This window comes from Haplochromis burtoni, unplaced genomic scaffold (assembly GCF_018398535.1).
Source record: "Haplochromis burtoni strain Fernald_Lab_line unplaced genomic scaffold, NCSU_Asbu1 Contig_115, whole genome shotgun sequence".
In the NCBI taxonomy this organism is placed as follows: Eukaryota; Metazoa; Chordata; class Actinopteri; order Cichliformes; family Cichlidae; genus Haplochromis; species Haplochromis burtoni.
Window position 1 is genome coordinate 5,593 of NW_024582476.1, and position 22,174 is coordinate 27,766.

The 22,174-nt window shown below is 40.6% G+C and overlaps 1 protein-coding gene across 5 annotated transcripts in view; it reads right to left on the reverse strand.

The window, feature by feature from the left end:
• Positions 1 to 1,335: 1,335 nt before the first annotated feature.
• The window catches only part of LOC102308911 (roundabout homolog 1), a gene marked incomplete at its 3' end in the record, with an annotated part of 86,989 nt that continues 66,150 nt past the window's right edge, over positions 1,336 to 22,174 (reverse strand). For 2 of the 5 annotated variants that reach the window (XM_014335574.2, XM_014335577.2), the window contains 19 exon segments: positions 1,336 to 1,490; positions 1,681 to 1,720; positions 2,266 to 2,292; positions 2,939 to 3,136; positions 3,468 to 3,639; positions 3,809 to 3,930; positions 4,064 to 4,298; positions 4,966 to 5,087; positions 5,188 to 5,354; positions 5,471 to 5,639; positions 5,713 to 5,794; positions 5,886 to 6,091; positions 8,934 to 9,105; positions 9,204 to 9,328; positions 9,569 to 9,577; positions 11,958 to 12,088; positions 12,198 to 12,336; positions 13,835 to 13,955; positions 17,300 to 17,457. In XM_014335574.2, the coding sequence (XP_014191060.1) occupies positions 1,336 to 1,490; positions 1,681 to 1,720; positions 2,266 to 2,292; positions 2,939 to 3,136; positions 3,468 to 3,639; positions 3,809 to 3,930; positions 4,064 to 4,298; positions 4,966 to 5,087; positions 5,188 to 5,354; positions 5,471 to 5,639; positions 5,713 to 5,794; positions 5,886 to 6,091; positions 8,934 to 9,105; positions 9,204 to 9,328; positions 9,569 to 9,577; positions 11,958 to 12,088; positions 12,198 to 12,336; positions 13,835 to 13,955; positions 17,300 to 17,457 (2,550 nt within the window). 5 annotated transcript variants of the gene reach the window in all.

Consider the following 22,174-nt stretch of genomic DNA (forward strand, 5'->3'; position numbering starts at 1 on the left):
AAATTACTGACCTCTGTCATCATTTTAAGTGGGGGAACTTGCACAATCGGTGGCTGACTAAATACTTTTTTGCCCCACTGTATATGACCCTGTAAATATACTATTATCCTTTTGTGGATTACAGAAAAACCCAAAATGAATTTAAATTGTAAAGCTAATTCTTGTTTTCTTTAATCGTTAAAGATGTACGATGTACAACCTTTCCATCTTGGAAAAAGAACAGTTAAAAGAAAGATGTTGTTAGAATCCCAAAATTACCATCGCATTCATGCCCATGATGAGCCTATGTAAACTTCTAATTGCTTCCATATTGCTTTTGGCAACTGAGGGGGATATGCTAATCTGTCTATCAGCATGTGCTGTGTAGAAATACAAGTATCTTTTCCTCCTACCTTCTTTCCATGGGAAGGCTATATTCATCACAGTCCCAGGCATTAGCATGAGAAGGAGATAGGGCTTCTCCCCAGCTTACTGCATTATGTTTTGGGATCTTTGGGACCCGTATTCCCTTCTTTTGATTTTGACTCCCTGAGAAATGAAAAATAAACATCAAGATAAACAAAGTCCTGCGGTTTGCCTCATTAATATTAAACAGTACAGACTAGTTGTTGGCTTCACCTGAGGTGCTGTTGCTGCCTCTGTCTGAACTGTGGTGTGAGCCACCTGTGCTGTGATCTCGGGTCTGGTTGTAGGGGATAGCTTTAGGATGAATCATTCCTTCTCCTCCTTGCAAATGATCTGAAGACAAAGCAGCAGGAAAAATGTACCTGTATTTCTATTTTTTATATAAAAATAGTGTAAAACATATCAAGGTGGTCTTCCCTACCATTACTTTTTTGTTCAGTCAAGTTGTATTGCATCTGTGCTGCCATCTCCTTTGGTATTGGAGGCAAATTGGGGGGCTGTTTCCAGCAGGGTATATCCAGAGGCTCTGCTGTTGAGCCGCCAGAGGCTGCCTTATTCTTAATGCTGGCCTGAATGAGCTGTGTGGTGGCATATGGAATAGGCTCATATGTGGCTGCTGAATCCCCTCCTGGACTTGCATAGCACAAGTTGGAGTTGTTGAATGTTTTAATCTCATTGAGTTTGTTGGAGAGATTCACATCAGTGTATATGGCTGTCTCAGACCCAAGCTGTCCCTCCTGTTTGTTTTCTGGGTGGTTTCCATAGTTGGCTATGCAGTCGGCTGAGTACGTGAAACAAAGCAGCACATGAGCATGCAAGAACACAAATTTTAGCACAGCTACAAGGTGTATGATTTTTATTACTTGAGCAATATGTATGTAAGCTTGTAACAGAGCTAAATTAAGTCTGAGTTTGTGAGACTGCACTCACCTGGTCGGCTGTATGTTGTCATGTTACTGTCACTAGTGCCATTGCCATTATTGCAGCAGTTGATGCTACAGTCCTTATGATTGGCACATGCATTTGGCCAACTGTCTGGCAGCCACAGCTGGTTTAGAGGTTCACCCATGCTGAGAAGGCCAGGTCTGCAACAAGGAGGATCACAGAGGTGTCAATCACAACCTGCCACCTTCATAAATGAGTAATGAGTGAGCATGGACTGGGTGCCTTACAGCACATTTAAAGGAAGAAGACACCTCCCCCTAGTGGTTCCACTGTGCAAGTGCATTTCTTTTATTATTTTTTATTCAACACAAAGGGACAAAAATACCTCACCTGCCAGCACTGCATACTGATTCTCCTCTTTGATATGCAACTGCAAAGAGAAAGAGGAAAACATTCAGCCTTGATGAGCTGTCAAAAAGATGAAGCGCTAAAGGCAGAAAAAAACATGAAAGAAGTCTAAGCAAAAAAAGAAAAAGAAAAATTAAAGCAAAAAGTCTACATGCTTCTATCCATGGGGTGTATAGTTTGTGTCTGGTTTCTGCGTCTGTTAAACTGTCTACTTTAATTTGCATGAAGACACCACAAATAATTGTCTGTTCCTTTACACATCTCAGCACAACACAACTTCACAATGGATTTAGTAACACTTGTTCGCAGTTTCTCCAGTAGTAAAATGTCATATAAAAGATATTAATCTTGTTTGAGAGATTCCATATTTTAAAAATTATAAACAAATGAACTTAACCTAAGCCAATGCACTCGGTCCAATGGGACAAGTACATTGTTGCAATGTGTCCATACAACATATGTTTCTCTCCATTGTTCTATGAAACAAATGTTATATGAATAAACATATCCAATCATTTGCCACATAAAATCTAACATGTATTAGCAGCTAAAGCACATAGTACATACCTGTAGGTGTAAAGGTGAATGAGGGAACTGAAGGAACAAACGACAAGAGAAATCAGTTTTACTCTTTTGTAACTTAGTTACTTTAGTATCTAAATTATTAGATACTACCATAGTACATTATAACATTGCAGACCTTTGTATGCAACCTCTGCTGTGTGATGGGCATCTCCTCATGTAAAAGTTTAAGGTGTACAAGTATTTTAATAACCACATGCCACCTGTGTTAGTGCTGCCTCTGACACAAGTGCCCAGAAGAAGGTTAATAAGGGTGACAGGCGACCCAGGAGACAGGGAAGAAATATCAGCAATATTGTAGCACACATGCTAATGGCAGTTTGACAGGCCAGTGGCTCCAAGAACTGTGCTATGTTGAGGAAATGGCACTCTACAAATAAGCAATTAAAGGTCAGCCTTTGAATGTCTGCAAATGCAAATTTGTTTCTGAAGTCTTTGTGTCTGACCGTTTGATGTGATCTGCTTATCAGCCACAGAAAATATTCCTTAATATCACTGAAAGGACAATTGATGATCAGTGTGGTGGTAACATGTCATGGCTTGATCCCTTCTACAGTCCTAAAAGTCTTCAAATGTAGGCACATTTGGCCCATATAGATGTGAAATTGATATTTACATCTACTACTGTACAGTAAGGACATAGGGAAAAGGCACACACCCTTGCGGATGCCAGTGTATGTGCTGCTGAGGCCGCTTCTTTTCTTGCGGTGACGGTACAGCCACACGCTGAAAATCATGAGAACCAACCAGCAGGTGGCGCCAATGCCAGCGATAAATGCGGGCTGCTTCACCACATCTGAGATCTGGGACAATGTGTCTCTTTCCTCGCTGATATCCATCATCTGGCCTGCAGAGTCTGAGCAGTAAAAACAAAAGGAGAAGGTTCAAACATATATTGCCACACATGCATATGTACAGAAAATGCAGAAAGTATAACTGAACCCTTTAGTATGTTAAAAAAAAAAGTTAAAGGGCCCAAAGAGAGAAAGGCATTGCTTAAACATAAAAAATGTGAATCTAACCATGAATAGATTAAGAACAGCATTATGCTCCATTCAGATTTTTCACTGAACACACAAAGGAGGCTCTGATCAACTGCATTTGGAGGTTTTCTCTAAAACATTCTGATGCTGTGCTCAGACCTGTGGCTTTCTAATTTTAACACTGCATTTTGGCAGAACATTTACCTAACTGAAAGAAAGCAACGTCACTCTGTACTCCAGGTCCAGCACCATTGCTAGCTGCAACCACCACACTGTAGCGAATCCCCGGTGCCAGACTGGAAATGAGCACGGAGAAGGTGGAGCCATCCACTGACTGGTTTACATGGTAGTGACTCTCATTACCCAGGCACCAGATCTGTCGAGAAGAAGGTGAGATGAAGATGAGAGGGCAGTGATTGCCCGAGGGACACACTGAGCACCTTAAGTCTTACAGAGATACAATTTGCATTTTAGTTGCAATACAAGACGCAGAAGGACAAGTACAGGAGTGAGTGAGTGATAGCTGTCTTTTTTTTTTTAATAACCTTGTATTCCTGAATGAGTCCAGCCTCTTCTGCATTTGGAGGAGGTTTCCAGGAAATGAGAATGGCAGTGCCATTGGCCTCAGTCTTTGTGACTGTCACTCCCTGGGGTGCTCTACTTGGGGCTAAGACAAAGAAGCACACAGTTAATAACGGAGACATTAACAGAGTCGCTGATATTGTATGATGATCATGTACAATGATATTTAAAATCACTATCTCTTTGGTATTTATAGATAGTCTAAGACAAAACTTCACCTTCTTCCAGTGTCCTGACCACCTTCACCTCACTGTCAGTTCCCTGGAACTCGTCAAAGAAGGGACGCACTTTGAACTCGTAGATGGATCCCTTCTTCAGCTGACTGATCACCACCCCGTCCTCAAGTGGGGCACGTAACTCCTGGACAATCCACTGCCCGTCTGGTTGGCCATGCTCAGCAGACGCCCTGTAGAGAACCTTGTAACCCTGGATGTACGGGGACTGCTGTTCGACCTAACAGAGATAAAAACACGTTAAGATATCAGACCACATGACAATGTGACTCTTTTTGAACACCGGAAACTAAACAAATTCAATTCAAAGGCTCACAATAATATTTGTATGTGAGTTAAACATCTACCAGTTTTAACAGATCTGTTAAAACTCAGTTAATTCAATGTTCCTTTAGGGTGATGCATTTTATCATTTTATCATCTGTGGATTCTCACTGTAAATCTCAACATGAAGTCATTTATGGTTTCCATTCAGTAAGGTTCTGGTTAAAATTAAGCCAGCATAGGACTCAGCACTTTCCATTTGAACCACAGTATTACAAAATGGGATACTTTTAAAGATTTTTGTGGAGGCATCCACACAGAAAAATGCATCAGACATTCTTATGTGCTTGGAACAAATTGGCAATGTAGCAGACCAATAAATTTGCATCTCCGTACTGTGCTTTATTCTCTGCTAATAAATGCTGGGAAACTGGGCAGTCTAGATTCTCAGTCAAGAATCCCTAAATTAAAAGGTTTGCCAGCATCAATAATCTTTATTTTAACATCCTGACCCCTTGGTTTTCATATCATTTGTTAAATCTGTCCACATGTTTAAAAAAAACAAACAAGGCAATTATTTTTTGCTGTAGTTACATTAACTTCAAGCCAGTCGCTTCGCTTACCGTCCACTGCACTCTGACAGCAGAAGACGAAAGGACAGTTGGCGTGCGCAGGTGGATAACAACATCTGCCAGTTCTCTCTGGATGTGACGATGATCCACTCCCTGCATAGTGGCAGTGCTGTCTGTGTGTACCAAAGGAAGGACAGAAGCATAAAATTTCAGTGTGTTTGTGGCTAAGCTGGCATTTAAAAGCTTAAAAACTAATGGAAAATCCAGACTGACCCTGTGTTCTGATGGAGTCAGAGATTGGACTGGGGTCACTCAGGCCATAGGAATTCACTGCTCTGACCATAAAGAGGTATACAGTTCCAGGCTTCAGGTTTCTCAGGACAAAGGTCTGCGCCTTCACATGCTCTGCCAGGGTCACCCATCTGCTGCCTAATGTGTAACTGCAGAGAGTGGCCAAAAATGACAGCACACAAACACAGGGAATAGTTTGTCAAGCTTGATCCATGTTAAACAGAATGACTTCGTTAAAACACGTTTGACCCTGCAAGTCTCTAACCTGAATGCCTCAATCAGGTAAGAGGTGGGTGGTGCAGTGCCACTGGGGCCAGATTTCCATGATAGAGTGACAGAGGTACGGCTGATGTCAGTCACCTCAGGTTTAGATGGAGCACTGGGAATCAGGCTAGGGTCTGAGGGATGACCAGACTGGACAACAACTCCAAACTCTGCCAGTGAGACAGCAACAAAATCATGCAAAAGTTAACCTAGCAGGACTTTCTGTATATCTGAATAGCCTACCTTCAACTTGCAAGTACGCTGTTCGGGAAGCCTCTCCATTGGAATTAGAAGCAACGCAGGTGTAGAAACCTGTATCTCCCAGCTAAGGATGGAAGATACAGAGGAGGCAGACATTGACAGGTGGCCTTGGCTCAGTGTGAGTTCTTAGTAAGTGCTGTATTACTATCTACTACCTTAGCATAGTGAATCTTCAGCAATCCTGTTTCTGTTAGCGACATACGGGAGTCCACAGGAGACACCACCACACCATCTTTCTTCCAGTGAACGGCAGGTGTTGGAGTGCCAACACTTTGGCAACCCAGGGTTACTGTGCTGTCTACAGAAACAGTCTGATTGACCGGACCCTGTCTAATGACAGGAGGAGGGTGGTCTGACCCAGCTAGGAAAGAAAAATGGAAAAGTGAATGACTAAACCACAAAATGACTAAACCACAAAATGACATGTATTAATTATAGATATGTCTCATTGGAAATACACAGCAGCATATATATATATATATACATATATATATATATATGTATATATATATACACACACACTGCAGCATGTACTAATATATTATATATTATATATATATATATATATATATATATATATATATAGTATATATATATATGTATATATATATATATAATATATATATATGGGCAAGTGGCTGGGGGACAAGTGAGATCTTAGCTGACATTTTTCCCCCTCGCACACCACAGAATTTGAGATTAGGAATTCATTTTAATAAAATGTTAAAGTTATAAAGAGAAAGAGAAAAATAAAAATAAGAACTGAGAATAGTTGAGAAAATGAAGGCCTGGGAAAAAAACAAAAGACAGATAAGATGTGGAAGATATTGAGGGGTAAATTGGTAAAGAGGGAGAACAATAAGCTTAGGTGGCTGCGCAGGCAGCGGAGGAAAAAGAAATCAACTTTTCCCCTCCAGCGGAGAGCAACTAATCGTTCATTGGGTTGTAGGTACTGCTGGAGCCGGATCCAATCCTGTCGGCAAAGCCCAACTAATAACAGTCTAACTTAGATAACAGACTCTCTCGCTCTCTTACATTTGAAAAAAAAACCCTGGATGGGAGCAGGGGCTCTAGATAAAAAATACAAAAAAAACCTCCAAAAAAGGTGATGGAAGTGTGCCTTGAAAACTGCCAGAGGTAATGTGAACCAGTTATTACCATACAAATGCACTACTCTAAATGGGGATGAGAGGCGTGTGGTAGGATGGATAGAATTTAGGGGAGGGGAGAGTGGAGAGAAAAAAATGTGCAAGTGAGAGTGTAGAGCTGTGCAGACTGCTGGAAAAAATCCTAAAAACACCCATGAACAGCCCACCTCCTTTTTACTGAATAGACTCTCACTTTCATACTAAGGTGGCTGCAGGACACATTATCGGTATGGGCAGAATACTGTCCACGACAACTGACAGAGGTGCACTGATCCACTCAATGTGTAGATGCATTACCAGTCTGTTCAAAACTGAAGCAATTATTTTCTTTAATGTATTTACGTACATAGAACTCACACAGACGTACAAGTAGTTATTCATCACCACACAGGTGCACAATTACTTGTGTCTGCAATTACTTTTGTAGGCCTCCGAGCACATTCAAATTGCTTTTTAAGGCAATCAGCATAGTTATTTCATCATGTATAGTTTGGATGAGAGTCCCTCAGACCAATTTCTATAAAAACCTCATATACTGAACTCTAGATCTAGAGTACAATAAACCAGTCTGTGCTGTGTTGTGTTAAGGCAAACTAATGATTAATGATGAACAGTGCAGCCATCTTTATTTAGACTATTTACTGCACAATTGCAGGTTGGGAAATGTTTCTTTAAGAGAAGATTTATATAGTATTGTGCAAAAGTCTTGAGTCAAAACACATTTCTTTATATGTTGCTGGGAAAACCGGAAACACATGAAGCAATTTATTGAAACTTGCAAACATACATAATTCTAATGAGCTAAAATATTTGGCATGAGTACCTTTAGTCTTTAACACAGCCTGAACTCTCTTAGGCAAGCTTTCTTGTGATGTCTTTAAGTAGAGTCTTTACCTTACAATTTAATATATCTTACAATGACTGTTTGGCTCTATGAGCTCTTTTTCTTTGGATGAGAAAAAGCTCTTATTTGGATACTGCCTGCCTTTTGTTTTGTTTATTGCCAAAACAATCCCAAGTTCTTCTATCCAGGTATGCTTTTGTTGCATTGGCAGTGTGGTATCATTGTCTTGCTGAAAAATGAAGCTGCTGCCACTCAGACACTGTCCAGATGGTTTTGCATGGTGGATCAAAATCTGATGGCACATATTATGCATAAGTACATCCATTTTGACAAGATACTTAAACCACGACAGAGCCTCCACCATGTTTTACAGATGGCTGTAAGCACTTCCTGTTGTACTTCTCCCAAGCACCTCCTTCAAATTTGGATTCATCATTGCATCTGTTGCCTCTAATTTTTAGCATGGTTCTCATGTAATTTGTCATATCTCAGCCTCTTCTCCCTGTTTCCTTTCCTTAAGAACGGCTAGTTGACAGCCACCATTCCACTGAGATCATTTCTGGTGAGGCTTCATCCAAAAGTAGACAGATCAGCTGAAGAGCTAGATACATCTTTCAGGTCCATTGTCAGGTCTTTGCTGGATTTTTTCCCCCATTTGTGAAAGGACCTGACTTACAGATATTGTTGCTTGAGTTAACAACAAATAAATAAAAATAAACAGATAAGTGTTCATCTGAAAATATAAAACTACTGTGGAAAAGCAACCAACATGAATTTTTTTTTTTTTAAAAACTACTACTACTACAACTACTGCAGAGGTACTCCTCAAAACCACTTTAAACATATTACAAGAAATTCTGACCCCTTGGAAGTAAATATAAAGAACTGAGGACTGGCTCAAAACTTTTGCACAGCGCTGTAAGTACAGACACTCTTTATAGACAGTCACCGCAGAAACCAACTATTCTGAGCCCAACATGTGAACAATATCTCATAAAATCCCTCTCCTGACTGAAGCCAAGGCAAACCACCACACCCATATTACTGCCGTCTGTAGCCAAAACAAAACTGTACTTTAATTTACCTGCTCAACAAAACAAGACTGCTGCCACAATGTAGTCCACTTAGCCAAAAGACAAAAGAATGAAGCTGCAAAAGAGCTACATAAAAGTCCCCTCCTTTGCCCTCCATCACCACTTCCTTTTACTCACAGTCTGTAACCTCCAGCAGCGCTTTGGTAATAACGCTGCCAGCGATGTTAAGAGCCTGGCAGCTATAAAAGCCGCCATCATTACGTTGAACATTGGTAATGGTCAAACTGCCCATCTGGGAGACGGACAGCCGGCTAAAGGGCTGCGGTGGCTGGTAGGAGAAGAGAAGACTCTAGAGGGGAGATGAAGATCACAGTTAGCCATTCATTATCTTTATTTACACTGTGCAGTGATTTAGTAGTGTGATGACAGACTAAGGGTCAGTCTCACCTCACTGCCCTCCCTCTGCCAGAAAATAGCAGGCTGCGGGTTGCCAGTAGCTTCACATTGGAAGGTGACCGTCCTGCCCACTGCCACCACCTGGTTCCTGGGACGAATGGCAAAAGCCGGGGGCACTGCAGAAGAAGAGAGGTCCTAATTACCTGTCAGCATTACACATTTTTTATCATTCTCAGCATTATAACATTAGTGTGTGTGTGTGAGAAAAGCTTTACATATTTTATTCATTTACCCACACATAACATGAATTACATACTGTAGTGGTGGATGGAATTACAGTGAAGATAGGACAGTGACAGGGACTCATGAGTTCTTGTTGCTGTCTGATGGTGGGTGAGGGATGGACGACAACTTACCAGTATTGACTACAAGGAAAAAAGACACACAAAAAAGCAGTGCAATGAATAATCAGGGTGAATACACACAATGCACACACAATTGCAATGATGCAGGGACAGTTTTAAAAGATTTTTTTTTCTACAGTTCATTGAAGGGTTATGAAACTGTAGGCACCTGATCACATGTGCAAGACTTCCAAAATAAACTGTCAAAGAGGTGCTTTGTTATTATTCTGCTTCACCTTGTGGTTGTTCTCTATCTCTTTCCCTTTCTCGCTCTGTCTCTCCGTGGCTGGTTTGTGTATTTCTGTTCATGAGCTTGCAATCATTTAGTTTCTCTGTAGTTCACATCAGGTGTCCAAAGCTACACTTTCTCCCTGTTGGTGCTCCATAAGAGACGACCTGCTTTACTTTAGGAAATGCTCTGTCTGCTTTATGTGATGGTGCTGTGTGGGTAGAGCGTGCAGACAGAAGAACAGCCTTGCTTGCCGTGATTTCACCAGACTATAATACAAGCTATTTTCACACTGCAAAATAATGCAACAGCGGACATCACATGGACACATGGTAGGTTGAGGTCTATTTAATGTTTGATTGGACTGTTTCTGACATTTGCGCTAATATGCAGAAAGACTGTAGTGTGTGTGTGAAAGCTAGTTGTCTAATTTCTTTTACTGATTTCATTGTTGGTCACGTTAAATGAAAAGATCTTACTTAGGAACTCATTGGCCCCTTCGGTACCCTGCACTGTGCACACTAGGCCAATTCAATAATCCTTCCAGTTATTCTTCATCATTGTGGTTAGTAGCATTTCAAAACTATTATTTCTCTTCTATTTTTATAAAGTGTGATGTATGATGTATGATTTTTTTTTAAATATGATTAGTGTTCTCAAAGGGATCTCAAGTGACACAGGTTACCCCCCACAATGTCTCGTTAAAGAAATGGAAGAAAAGCACAGATGTTAAAGAGTAAAGCAGGCTGTCTATCCCCAGTTATGTGCAGCAGACTTATTGGCTGTGACGTGTGAAAAACACATGTAATTGCCAGTTTGAGTCAGAGCCAGCCAGCCTAGAGGCATAGTTTAACAGACGTACAATTGGTTAATGAGGACATAAAACTCATAAAGGGTGAGATGCGGATGAAGCATTGTGTCTGGATAGAGGGGAAAAGTAGGAGCTACTGTAAAATTTCCACAGTAACAAACATGGATTTGTAGATGGGAAACACTGGAAATCTTAAGATGTCAAAGCTAGATTTATAGTGCAATGGATTGCTTGCTAACCAGCTGCTTTTGGAACTACAGTGCTACACTGCTGTGGATACTGTGGTAAAGCATGGCTTAAGCACCCTCTCTATAAATAGCCATATCTATCCACATCTCTAGAGTAGAGAGAGAGAGAGAAAAGTAGAGAGAGGTAATACAGGCAGAATAAATACATATTAATTTAGTAATTCCAGAACAATGTCATACTTGGAACTTGTGCAAAATTATTATGACTAAGCTCCTTGGCTTACTACAACTGTTTATAATGGCAATTGTTTAATATCAACCAAATGTTCTAGGTCAGTAAAAATGATTCTGTGGTTAGGGTTGTGACTATGATTTGAGCCATACAGAGGTTGGGCTTTTTTTCTTTTCTTCTTTTTTAATATGAAACATGCATTCACTAAAATAACTATCTTTTTAATCTAGTAATACAACATCAAATGCTGTATTCCTGGTCTTTTTCATTGTTTGCCAAATTTAGCTATGCCCCCCCGATGCTCATTTTCTCAGGTTTTTGGAGGAGGAAGACAATGTAATTGGAACCATGTCAGTCCCCAGCATGTAACCAGCTCGTCTTTAATTAAGTCCTACTGTCTTTGCAGTATATGTCACCAACTGCTTCTCTGTATGTGTGTATTTATGCGTACTGGTTTGCATGTGCAACCATGAGAGATATCTCACTGCCTATTTCCTGTCATTGATTTAAGAACTTAAGGGTGTCATTGTGGCATTACAGCTTAGACCAAATTAATTTAGCTCCTGCAGTCACGAACATTTCCTTCTGATGCTCATTTTAGTTTGCACAAACAAACTTTTATTATGCCTTCTTAGCTGTTGTTATATGACCCTCAGGCCTTAAGACAAACACACCCTAGAAACAATTATTCGGTACAAGAAGGCACAATGATGAAAGCGTGGTCATGCTGAACGCCCGGCTGTGTAAAAGTCATTTCTTGGTAAATTTGTGACACTATGACACAGGATTAGGTCTCCTGTTAGGAACAACTCTTAGGCAAACACTTCTCATCCATTAAAATGAAACCTGAGGCCTTGAAAAAAAATATGTGGACTGCATATACATGAGAAGAAGGTGCTTCGATTGTAGAGCATTAAGTGTGAAGGCTGGGTTGTACTGACCATGTACAGTGAGCGTGGCAGACGCTTCAGACTTCCCAACCATGTTCTCCACCACACATGTATAAGAGCCTTCGTCTGCAGAGGTCACTTGGCGAACAATCAAGGTATGGTCCTCTAGGATTTCAAATCTGCTGGCAGGACAGACATGCACACACACACATGCCCAAGAGATGAAAGAACAAGTGGAAACACCATGTTTGCATGGTCAGTTACTGAATGTAGAGGGTTTTTGTGTGTTACCTGCCCTTAGGCAGGTCAGAATCATCTCTCCTCCAGCGGACAGTGGGAACAGGGTCTCCTTGGACAACACAGCTGAACTCCACACTCTCCTCTGCCAGCACCACTACACTGCTGGGCCGCTTCACAAAGGTCGGACGCTCTATATGGCAGCACAGTAGTAAGAGGAACAAACATCATTACAGGATCAAATTCATCGTGTTTGTGGGCTCAGAAGGTATGAGTATTGAAAAGCTGACAAAAATGGAAAGAAGTCTTGGATCATATCAAATCCTTTGAAGCAGGGATCAGTCGGCACTCAGACTGATTTAATCTACTCATCAAAGGCTCACCCAAGTAAATTGTTCACCTATTATAAATATGGTTGAGAGTTTATTACTACTTTCGCCCTATGACAGCTGGGATAGGCTCCAGCGCCCCCCGCGACCCTGAAAAGGATAAGCGGAAGCGAATGGATGGATGGATGGAGTTTATTACTGAGTACTCTGTGTGGGAAACAGCGTGTTCGAACAGCTGAAGCGTCAGAAGTCAGATTGTTATTCTATTCTCCTCTGCATCATATCATGGCTGGACTGAGGACTATGCACACCAACAGAACATCAATACATCAAGTTTTGCAAAAGTTAAAAATTGCAAAGCAACTTGTCTGAGATACAGAAAGCAGGACTACAACCAGCAAAAGTTCTGTGAAATGTTCTGGTTCAAGGCAGTCACAGAGAATGAGTAGCTGTCTACAAAACACTTTTGGGGAAAAGATCAAATGCTTGTGCAGTGCGATTCACTTTACAGCAGAATAATGGGATCTAATGCTTGTTATGGCTTTTCAAGGCCTATTGTAGTAGAAGACCATGAAATGCTGTCTGTCATGAACTTTCTTCCAAAGTCATCTGATTTTAACCCCTCTGAACAAGCAGAAAAAGTCCTTCATATTAATAACTTTTTCAGATCATTTGAGGTACATTTGAGTTTTGAACAAACTTTTATAATCAGTATGTTATTTTTGAGTGGTTCAACTTTTCACCCAAATAAGTATAAATTATTATTTGCTGGGATTAAATAAATACAATAAAATCAGGTTTGACATGACTGTGAAACATAAAGAAATTCTATAGATAATCATATATTTATCTCCATAAGCCATTTATTTTGTACAGCCCGGAAAACAGCATATGTTAATATGCTTCTGCATTCAGCAGGATTTTCCACATTTATTTGACAGGCTCTTTGAGCCACTACATTGTATATTTGCAACCTGAACCAAGGCCATCTAACGATGTGGTACAGATAAGAGCTCTATTCTAATGGAAAGTGTTGGGAAAATAAGTGGGGGATTGAGAATAGAGGCTAGAAGCAGGAGGCGGCACTAGAAGAAGCACAGTACCATAGGGAGCTCTTATACTGAAAGGTTATAACATTAGATGTAGCACTGTTAGATGTTCAGTGCATGTTCAGTGGGGAAATTTGCTAAAGCTGGTAGACTGGGTGGTAGAGCTGCATAATCAAAATAATTAATGGGTTATTATACCCCAGTGAAAAAAGCATTGTACAGTGGACTGGCAAGGCACTGAGAACTGGAAGTACTCAGACTAAGTGAAGTACTGCAACATTGTGAAATGCAATCAAAAAGCTGCATATTTTACCAAGCACCGTGAGTTCGGCAATCTCACTCTCCCTCTCTCCCACCATGTTGGTTCCAACGCAGATGTATTTCCCTGCATCACTCTTCCTAGTGTTGGTGATCATTAGTTTGCCACTCCGAATCTAAAAGACAACAGGAAAAAAAAATCAATATTTGCACAGCTGTATTTGTGGAGGATCTAGCCATCTGTATGTGTACCGTGTTTGTGAATTACTAACAGAGTATCACATCCATAAAGCGTGTATTAATCTGGTTGCTATTTGTGTATTCTGTGATAAAATATGCCTCAGCTCAAGTTTTCTTTTTGACATGTTTACTTGAAAGTATGATGCCGTCTTTTGCATGGTCACATCTTTGACTGTCCTTCGTTTAGAAAGAAGTGCATGGTGTTGTGTAAACCTGTGCGCATTGATCTGGCTCTCTATTGCTTAGGAATAGAATTTTCACTGCCTTTCAATCTGCACAGAAGGTCACCCATTATGAAATTACATAATTCATATCTAGCACTACATGAGAACCCTGGGAACAAAGGGACTGCCTCTTTGTAGAGACACTCCTTAGATGTTCTGTCAGCCTACTTTGCCTTTCCCAAACTTTTCTCTAAGCATATCGGCAAACACACACACACACAGGCACAGGCACACCCACACATTCATGTTTATTTTTTTTGGCATTTCTTCTTTATTTGGTAGATGTAGTTGAGATAGACAGCAGAGGCATGAAAGAGAAAGAAGGAATGACATGCAGCAAAGAGCCCACCCTACATTCAAACCCAAGGCTCTGCACAAAAGGACTCAGGCTCTGTGAGAAATCCGCGATCTACCAGGTAAGCTACTGGGGTGGCCCACTGCTTTCAGCCTTTTCTGTCCACCACACGCCTCCACACACCATGTCTTTGAGGTACTTTGAATGTGAGATCCTCTACTGATAGTATGCAGCAGCTTGGTGTTAGAGGTGACAGCAGAGCAGTAGTGAGTAGATGAGAAACTGGAGAAGGGAAACATGCTGACCTCCAAACAAACACAAAGCCATTCTCTGCAACCAGACATGTGAAACCAGGCATCAACTTCAATTAAACTCTCAGCCCAGTTATTATGCTCTTAGATTGCTTCTTCCCTGCTCAAACTATTCATGCATTCTTGCTAGGGACACGACACACACTGCAGCGCTGCCATTTCTTAACACAGTTCAGAGGTCAAGGCTGCCTACAGAGCTGCGTCCATTGAGTAATTCAGCAACATGCCAGACAGCACCTGGCTCCGTAGGAACTCTCAACTCTCAAGCTTACAGATGGAATACATCATTAAATTGCTGCTGCAGGGATAAAACCAGCAGCCTTTCATTTATTAGTCACCCTCCTCCAGGCTAACCTTCCACCACAAACGGCTGACACTGTCCACCAAATAAATAAAAAAATTGAAAAATAAAAAGACCAAGAGTGGCCTAAGAGTGGATACCATTTCAAATCTGTTGTAAATCATGCGGTTTTAAGAGGAAGACTTAATAAATTGCGGGGTGACTTGTGGTTGTGTGTACTTGAGATGCACATTGCCAACCACTGGTAATCACAGGGGGCACGTGGGGGAATTTGGGAACTAGTATTGCAGATTCAGCCATTCCTGTCAGTATTCACTGGATTAGGGTTGGATGTTTGGAGTTACATTATAGCCACTAAAATAAAACGCTCTGTATTTCACTAAAAGCATAATGCAATGCGGGTGTTTAAGCTGCTGTGAATGATTCATGAATAACCCATCCATCCACTCATTTTCTTAACTGCTTATCCAATTCAGGGTTGCAGAGGGACTGGAGGACACAGACAGATATACCACAGGCTCTTTTTCAAACTAGTGCAATGTGAGTTAAAAGATTTCTTATTTGGTCTCATTTCTTTTCTACATTTCAAAGAGTTTACTGACTTTGGCTCATTGAGATTACCTATTTAAATCCTGGAGAAAGGGTTTTGCGAGTTACCCCTTGCTGCAAGTCTTTCTCGAGGATTGCAAAGATGATCTAACCATTGCCACTGGCTAATGTTATACTTATGCTCTGCAACTTTTTTTTTCTGTTTACTGCACTTGTAACTTTAGCAGCTGATTAAAGAGTAGACTGAGAGCTTTTTTATTTCCTCGACTGACCGCTCCTCATTTTTAGCAAAAATTCCACTGCAAAGAAATGAAAATGTGGTTTGTCAGTCCTCCATCTCGGACACTGAAACCTCAGCTTTTCTTCCTCTTGTGCCTCGGTGTCTTCTATTTCTTTTTTACACAGTCTTAGATACCCTGAGGGAAAACACATTAGCTGTCTTAGTGTGATGTGTACGTATTTTCCTGCAATGAAGACACTCAGCTTTTTAATTAAAATCCATAAAATTCAATCCAACTGTTAACTCACAACTTGATCTGCATATCACTATTAATAACTGACAGCTAAAGGCCACAAGGGAAACACTCAAAAGGGTTTAAAGTAGCCATGAATCACTTGTGGTAGACTCCTTTGGTCTTTGTACAGTAAGTAATGTCTTTGAGAGAACACTCATGGCAAAGACACATTTCCATATAGAAAAGATGATCAGGGAGGACGAAGCCAGGCACGTAAGTACAAAGGGAAAAGCAGCCTTTGTATTTCCCTCAGAGGAGCCTCCCCCTTGGCTCTGATCCTTTCCTCTTCTTAAATCAGAGATAGCTGCTCTGTCCATCACAGTTCCCCAGAGATGCTCTACCTGTCACTCCACACTAACATGAGCTTTGAATTTCCTGCGTGTTCCTGGGAGCATGGAAGAGAAGACTCAAATAAACAAATCAGCTCTCTCACACAGACACACACACATGCACGCACACAGCTATCTGAGTTGTTGAAACCAGATTCTGTTCCAAAGTTAAAGGAGCAGGAAGCCATTAAATGCAAAATAAATTCAGTGTATACAAAAGCATGAAAAGGAAAATCACTGCTGTCTGCCGCGTGCCACATGACCTAATACATTAGACTAAGACCATACATCAATACAGTAGCTAACATTAGCACACAATGCTGTTCCTTCCTGTACAGTATAATGTACACTTTTGGTTTCTTTCTGATGTGCTGCTCTGTGGTTAAGGTTTTGTATAAGCCAAATAAATCATCTCTCCAAAATTCCTACAAGCATTTTGGTAATGAGAACCAGAAAAGGTTTCAGTGACCACAAGAAAATTATCTTGCGACTTCACAGGGTTGCTTTTCCAAATTCCTGCAGAGCTTTAATTTGTATGTTAACGTTACAAAAAAGGCAACTAAGCATCAGAATTTCACACTGAAAGGCTTTTTGAACCCCACCAATTTTCATGTCAAAGTTTGTTCTTCACATAACATCAACGTTCTAGCATCTCCAATGTAATGACTTGCACTTTCCCATGAATATAATGATATAACAACAACAGTATAAATTATCATTAGTTGAAATGTGTGAAATCAAAATAGCTGCTTTTACTGTTATGCGTTCATCTCTGTCATCTAAGTTGGAGCCATCTTTCCTCCAGGAGATTGTGGGCTCGGGGTGTCCACGGGGTGGCTGGCACTCCAGGACCGCGGGCTCACCCACTGCAACCATAACGTCAACAGGATTCTGCCTAAATTCGTCACGTAAGACTGGAAAAAACACAGACAAGCAGAACAGAAAACAGAGAGGACTTTAATGATGTTAAGAAGGTGAATACTTCCTCGTATCATTGGTGTCTTCAAGTGGGGCTGTGTTTAGTGTGTCAAAAAGTCTATTTCAATGACTTTTGTGATGTGGCATTAGCAGCTAATATTTTTAAGGTGCAAATTTTATAGTTTGGACTTCAGCTGCTTTTTTGCTCTTGGTAACAATATTAACACCTTTTCTTGTTGGCAGAACTGGGCTGCGATACCAAGTCTTTAACAGCTTGACCAGCGGGATATTTTGTACTTGACTTCCCATGTCAAAAACACAACCGTACAAGTTTCAGTTGATTGTTTACTAGCTCTGTCAATCCCACTTTTTGACAGTGACACACAAACACCTACACAAAATAAATTTACAGAGCTACACTGTTAGTAATCTGATAATATTAGTACAGTATTATCCACTCATCTAAATTGTATTCATTTATCAGCCTGTCAGGATCCCTCGTGGGACTACTCCTTCGCTCATGCAGGGTCTGTTGAGACTAGCTGCTGAGAAAGTTTGTTCTTAATGGCTGACAGTAAGATGAGAAGATATAAAGCTCTGCAGTAAAGGTGGGATCCAGCAGCCTACACTAGCAGGAGGCGGAAAGCTACCACGGCAATTTATCATCTTTCCACAACGACTAGGTTGTGTGCAGAAAAAGATCTTCCAGCCACCAGCTGTATCAGAGACAAAGCAAACTCGCATCTACTCCAGCGTGAACTCTGGTGGTCAGAGAGAGCTTTTTCCTGTCTCCACCATAGACATTATGTTGTGGTGTCTGCAGCAGTTTTTTTTTTTTTATTAGATTCTTGCATCATATTGAATGGGCTATCATTTGCAAAATTACAGCAAGAATAAAAGTGAAATTAGGATATGTAGAAGAGAAACAAAAAAGAAAGTTCTTTTGATGAAAAACAACTTTAATTCCATATCGGTGAGCACAGTTTTGCCACTGATGAGGTGAACAACATGTGCTAATGTAGACGCCTGTGCATGAGTGACTGTTGTTAAGCATTCCCGGACTTAAATTACAGGAGGGGCTTAGAACCTGAAACAAGCCGAGGGAGCCGAGCCAACGCAGACCAAGCAGAGCAGCAAGACTCAGTAGAGCTGGGGTGAAAAGACAGGAAACAATGAGGAAAACGCATAATCACTCCCATATGGCAGCAACAACCCATTCACCTCTGGTTTCGTATTTTTGTGCATAACACCGAGTGGGCCCGAGACGCCTGATAAGCACCGTGGATATGAGAGAACAAATTGGGATGACCTTCTAATTGGAAGTATTTTGGCCCACGCATATCTCTGAGACTCACTTCACTGCGTTGCCCCCTCTGATCCTCTGAGGAGGGTTGCGACCGCCTGACTGAGTGCTGATGGGAAACAGCTGTCTGACAACCCCACCCCACCTCACCCCCGCTCCCCGACTCCCCCCAATACTGCCGACACCACCATGTCGCATGATAAAAGGCACTCCCCGTGGGACGCGAAAAACATGGTTGGGGTTACCTCAGACAGGAAGAAAGGGAGACCGTCATAATTCTGTGCACACTGTGTGCGTGCATGTTGACTGATTGACTGATATTATCGCTTAATTCCAATGGTGGGTTGCACATCTGCTTTTACTATTGTGTAAGGGCCAAATGTTTTCACAGAAATCGAAAGCCTGGACTGCATCCATAAACCCCTTTGTTAAAGATTCAGTTTCAGTGATAGCATTGCAGTTAGCATAAGAAATAAGACTAGAAGAGATAAGGATTAAAATCAGAGGGAGCATATTAGGAAGGAATGTCTTTGTAAGTGTGCACCCATTTGTATGTGTGTGTGTGTGTGTGAACAAGTAGAAACTGGTTAGTTTTTCCATGTTATGCTATTGTGCTGGGTAAGTACACAGATAATCTAAAAGCTGTGATTGAAAAACTGACTGTTTATGTTGAGTTTGGAAAAAGTATCTGCCTGTTACATTATAATAGGAAATTATGCATGCCCAAGTAAAAACCATGAAAGCACACACCAGTGCATGTACTGTGATCTCCAAACCTAAACTATGCATACTAAGACTGTTTTCTTCTCTCCAGTTTCTCGACAGTCGTCAAATCCTCCTGTTTTCTTACATTACTGTCTTCTCTCGTCATCTACTGGCTCCACACAATTAATATAATTTCGGCTTATCTAGAAGCATATCCTGACAACCTACTTTTTGGGAGTGATGTTGCTCAGAGATTTAAAGATTTAAGGCTAGACAACACTGTCTAGCCTTAAATCTTCCCAAGTCAGCAGCATTTGCATGACCAAGCTACATGGAGAATAATAATAATAATAAAAGAAAATCATACTGATTTTAAGAGGATTTGAAGAATTATGCAAGGAACAATCAGCACAAATTAAACCTTCTTTCTTACCATATATTTTTCTCAGCATGCTTTGATTGCAGAACCAGAACTATTATGATTTCTTTTGTGTCCTCCCGCCAACTTTAAAAACTTTTAGTGTAATCTGATTTTCCATTCTCTTTGTACATGCCTTGCATATTTTAAGGCTCTGCACTCCGTTTTAAAAACAAATCATACTTGTGTATTCCACAAGCTGCATAATGAACAGGAATTTCGTATGTTTTTGATGGTATGTAGCATCCACGTAGGTCTGATTCAGTGAAAACCACCTCACCAGCTTCTGAGGCCTACCCAACTTGCCTGTTTAGCTCAAGCTTTGCACCTCTCCTCGTCTTTTTTTCTCCCTCAATCTGATCCCTCCAGATGAGAATTGCATAGCCCACTTCAAAGCATCAGCCCTTGGCCTCACTAGTTGGGATCTGACAGCGTCTGACTTGTTGTTAGTCCTCTGGAGCCTGAACCACAGCTTGAAAGGCCTACTGTAGCAGGGCTCCAATAATCCTCTCTATAGAGTCCAACTAGACCAAAGAAATACGATCAAATCAGGACAGGCCTGAGATATGCCACAGACAGTAACCTTATCACACTATCATTGTATAGGACAGCCATATACACCTTTTGTGGTGATGGTCTCAATTTACTCCTCAATTTACTATTTGCTATCCTGTAGCAGTAACAGTTATTGCATACTGCAATAATAAAACATAACTTTTATGTCCCAAAGTCAATAGTGATATTACCTTAAGACACTGATGGTTAAAAATGGTTAAAATCAGATTTCACCTTGTGCTATATTGGAGAAAAATGTCCTTTTTAGTATTTTAAAGAAAGCAAAGCAGAGCACTTTGGCATTTTTATCACCTGGTTGATGTGTATTTTCATAAATCTTATATCTTGTTATAGCACTTTACCCTCATAGTCTATTGCAATAACCTACTACTAGAAAGATATTTAGTTATATTCCTTACTCATCAGAGGAGTTGACCTAATATCTAATGTTTTTTTTATATTAAGTTAACATTGTAATGCTTAACTGCTGTTTTGGTTAAGACTTAAATGGAGAAAAAAAATCATTGTATATCCTACAAAGCTATATAGTAGCCATTTAGCTTAACATCTAGTTTATCAGTACAAAAACTGAAACGGGAAAAAAAAAGGAAGGAGTATGGTGGCCCTGAGAGGCCAAACGGACTGCAACTTAAGAAAACACCAGCAGTAAGAAAAACGCAGCAAAAGCACACAAAACACAATGGAAATATGAAAAATGACAACGGAAAAAGGAAAAAATAAAACAGAAATAGGAAAATACAGATTTCCAAAATAACAAGGGAAGTGTTTCTGGGGAGACAATAACCCGACAGACCAGTTGCAGGAACCAAAATATGCTAAGAATTGCACTGGGAGACACTTAAAAGAAGTGGAGGATCTATCGGTTTTGTGAGGAAAGAAAAGATGAGAGGTAAGTGTGTTAGCCTAACTATTAGCCTAAAAATCCGTCATCAGTATTAAATGAATGATGATAAAACACACCTACCATGTTTTGTTTTCCTGCAACTGGTCTGTCGGGTTATTGTCTCCCTAGAAACACTTCGCTTGTGCTTTTGGAAATCTGTTTTTTTTCCAATAGACCCTGTGCACAAGAAAATGCTAACTTCCTGTTTTAAGACCGGGTGTAGGGTTGTACATTTCCGGTAGCCTTATTTTGCGGTCAGTCGCTACTGCGAAGGACTCCAAAATCATGTCCAAAACACGAAAACGGTAAGATCGTGTTAAGTTACAAAGAGTGGAGGGTGCGAACACTCACCATTGCTGTGTCATAAAAACATTAAATGATCAATTTTGACTTTTGAAGAGTGTAGATCAATTGGTTGTTTACATCACTCAACACAAGCAGAACTGCATTCCAAAATCAGAAGACACATCGTTCACATTCAGAAACACATCTCTGTATAGTGTCAGTTCTTATGATTTTAAATGGGAATGTTCAGCATTCAAACTACAGGTGAACAATAGTCAAAGGTTTCCCCCATTTTGTCAATATCAGCTAGTCAAGTACACACCTACACAGCATGTCAACAAACCGTGAAAAGAATCCACAAAAAAATAAATAAATGAATGATTGCTGGTAAGGGTTTCTATAGATTAGTATTTACGAAGGGTATGTTGTGACTTACCTTCAAAATTACAGTGGTCCCTCGCTATAAAGCCGTTCACCTTTCGCGGCTGCACTGTTTCGTGGATTTTTTTTAGTGCAATTTTGCATGCTTTTTTTTTTTTACAG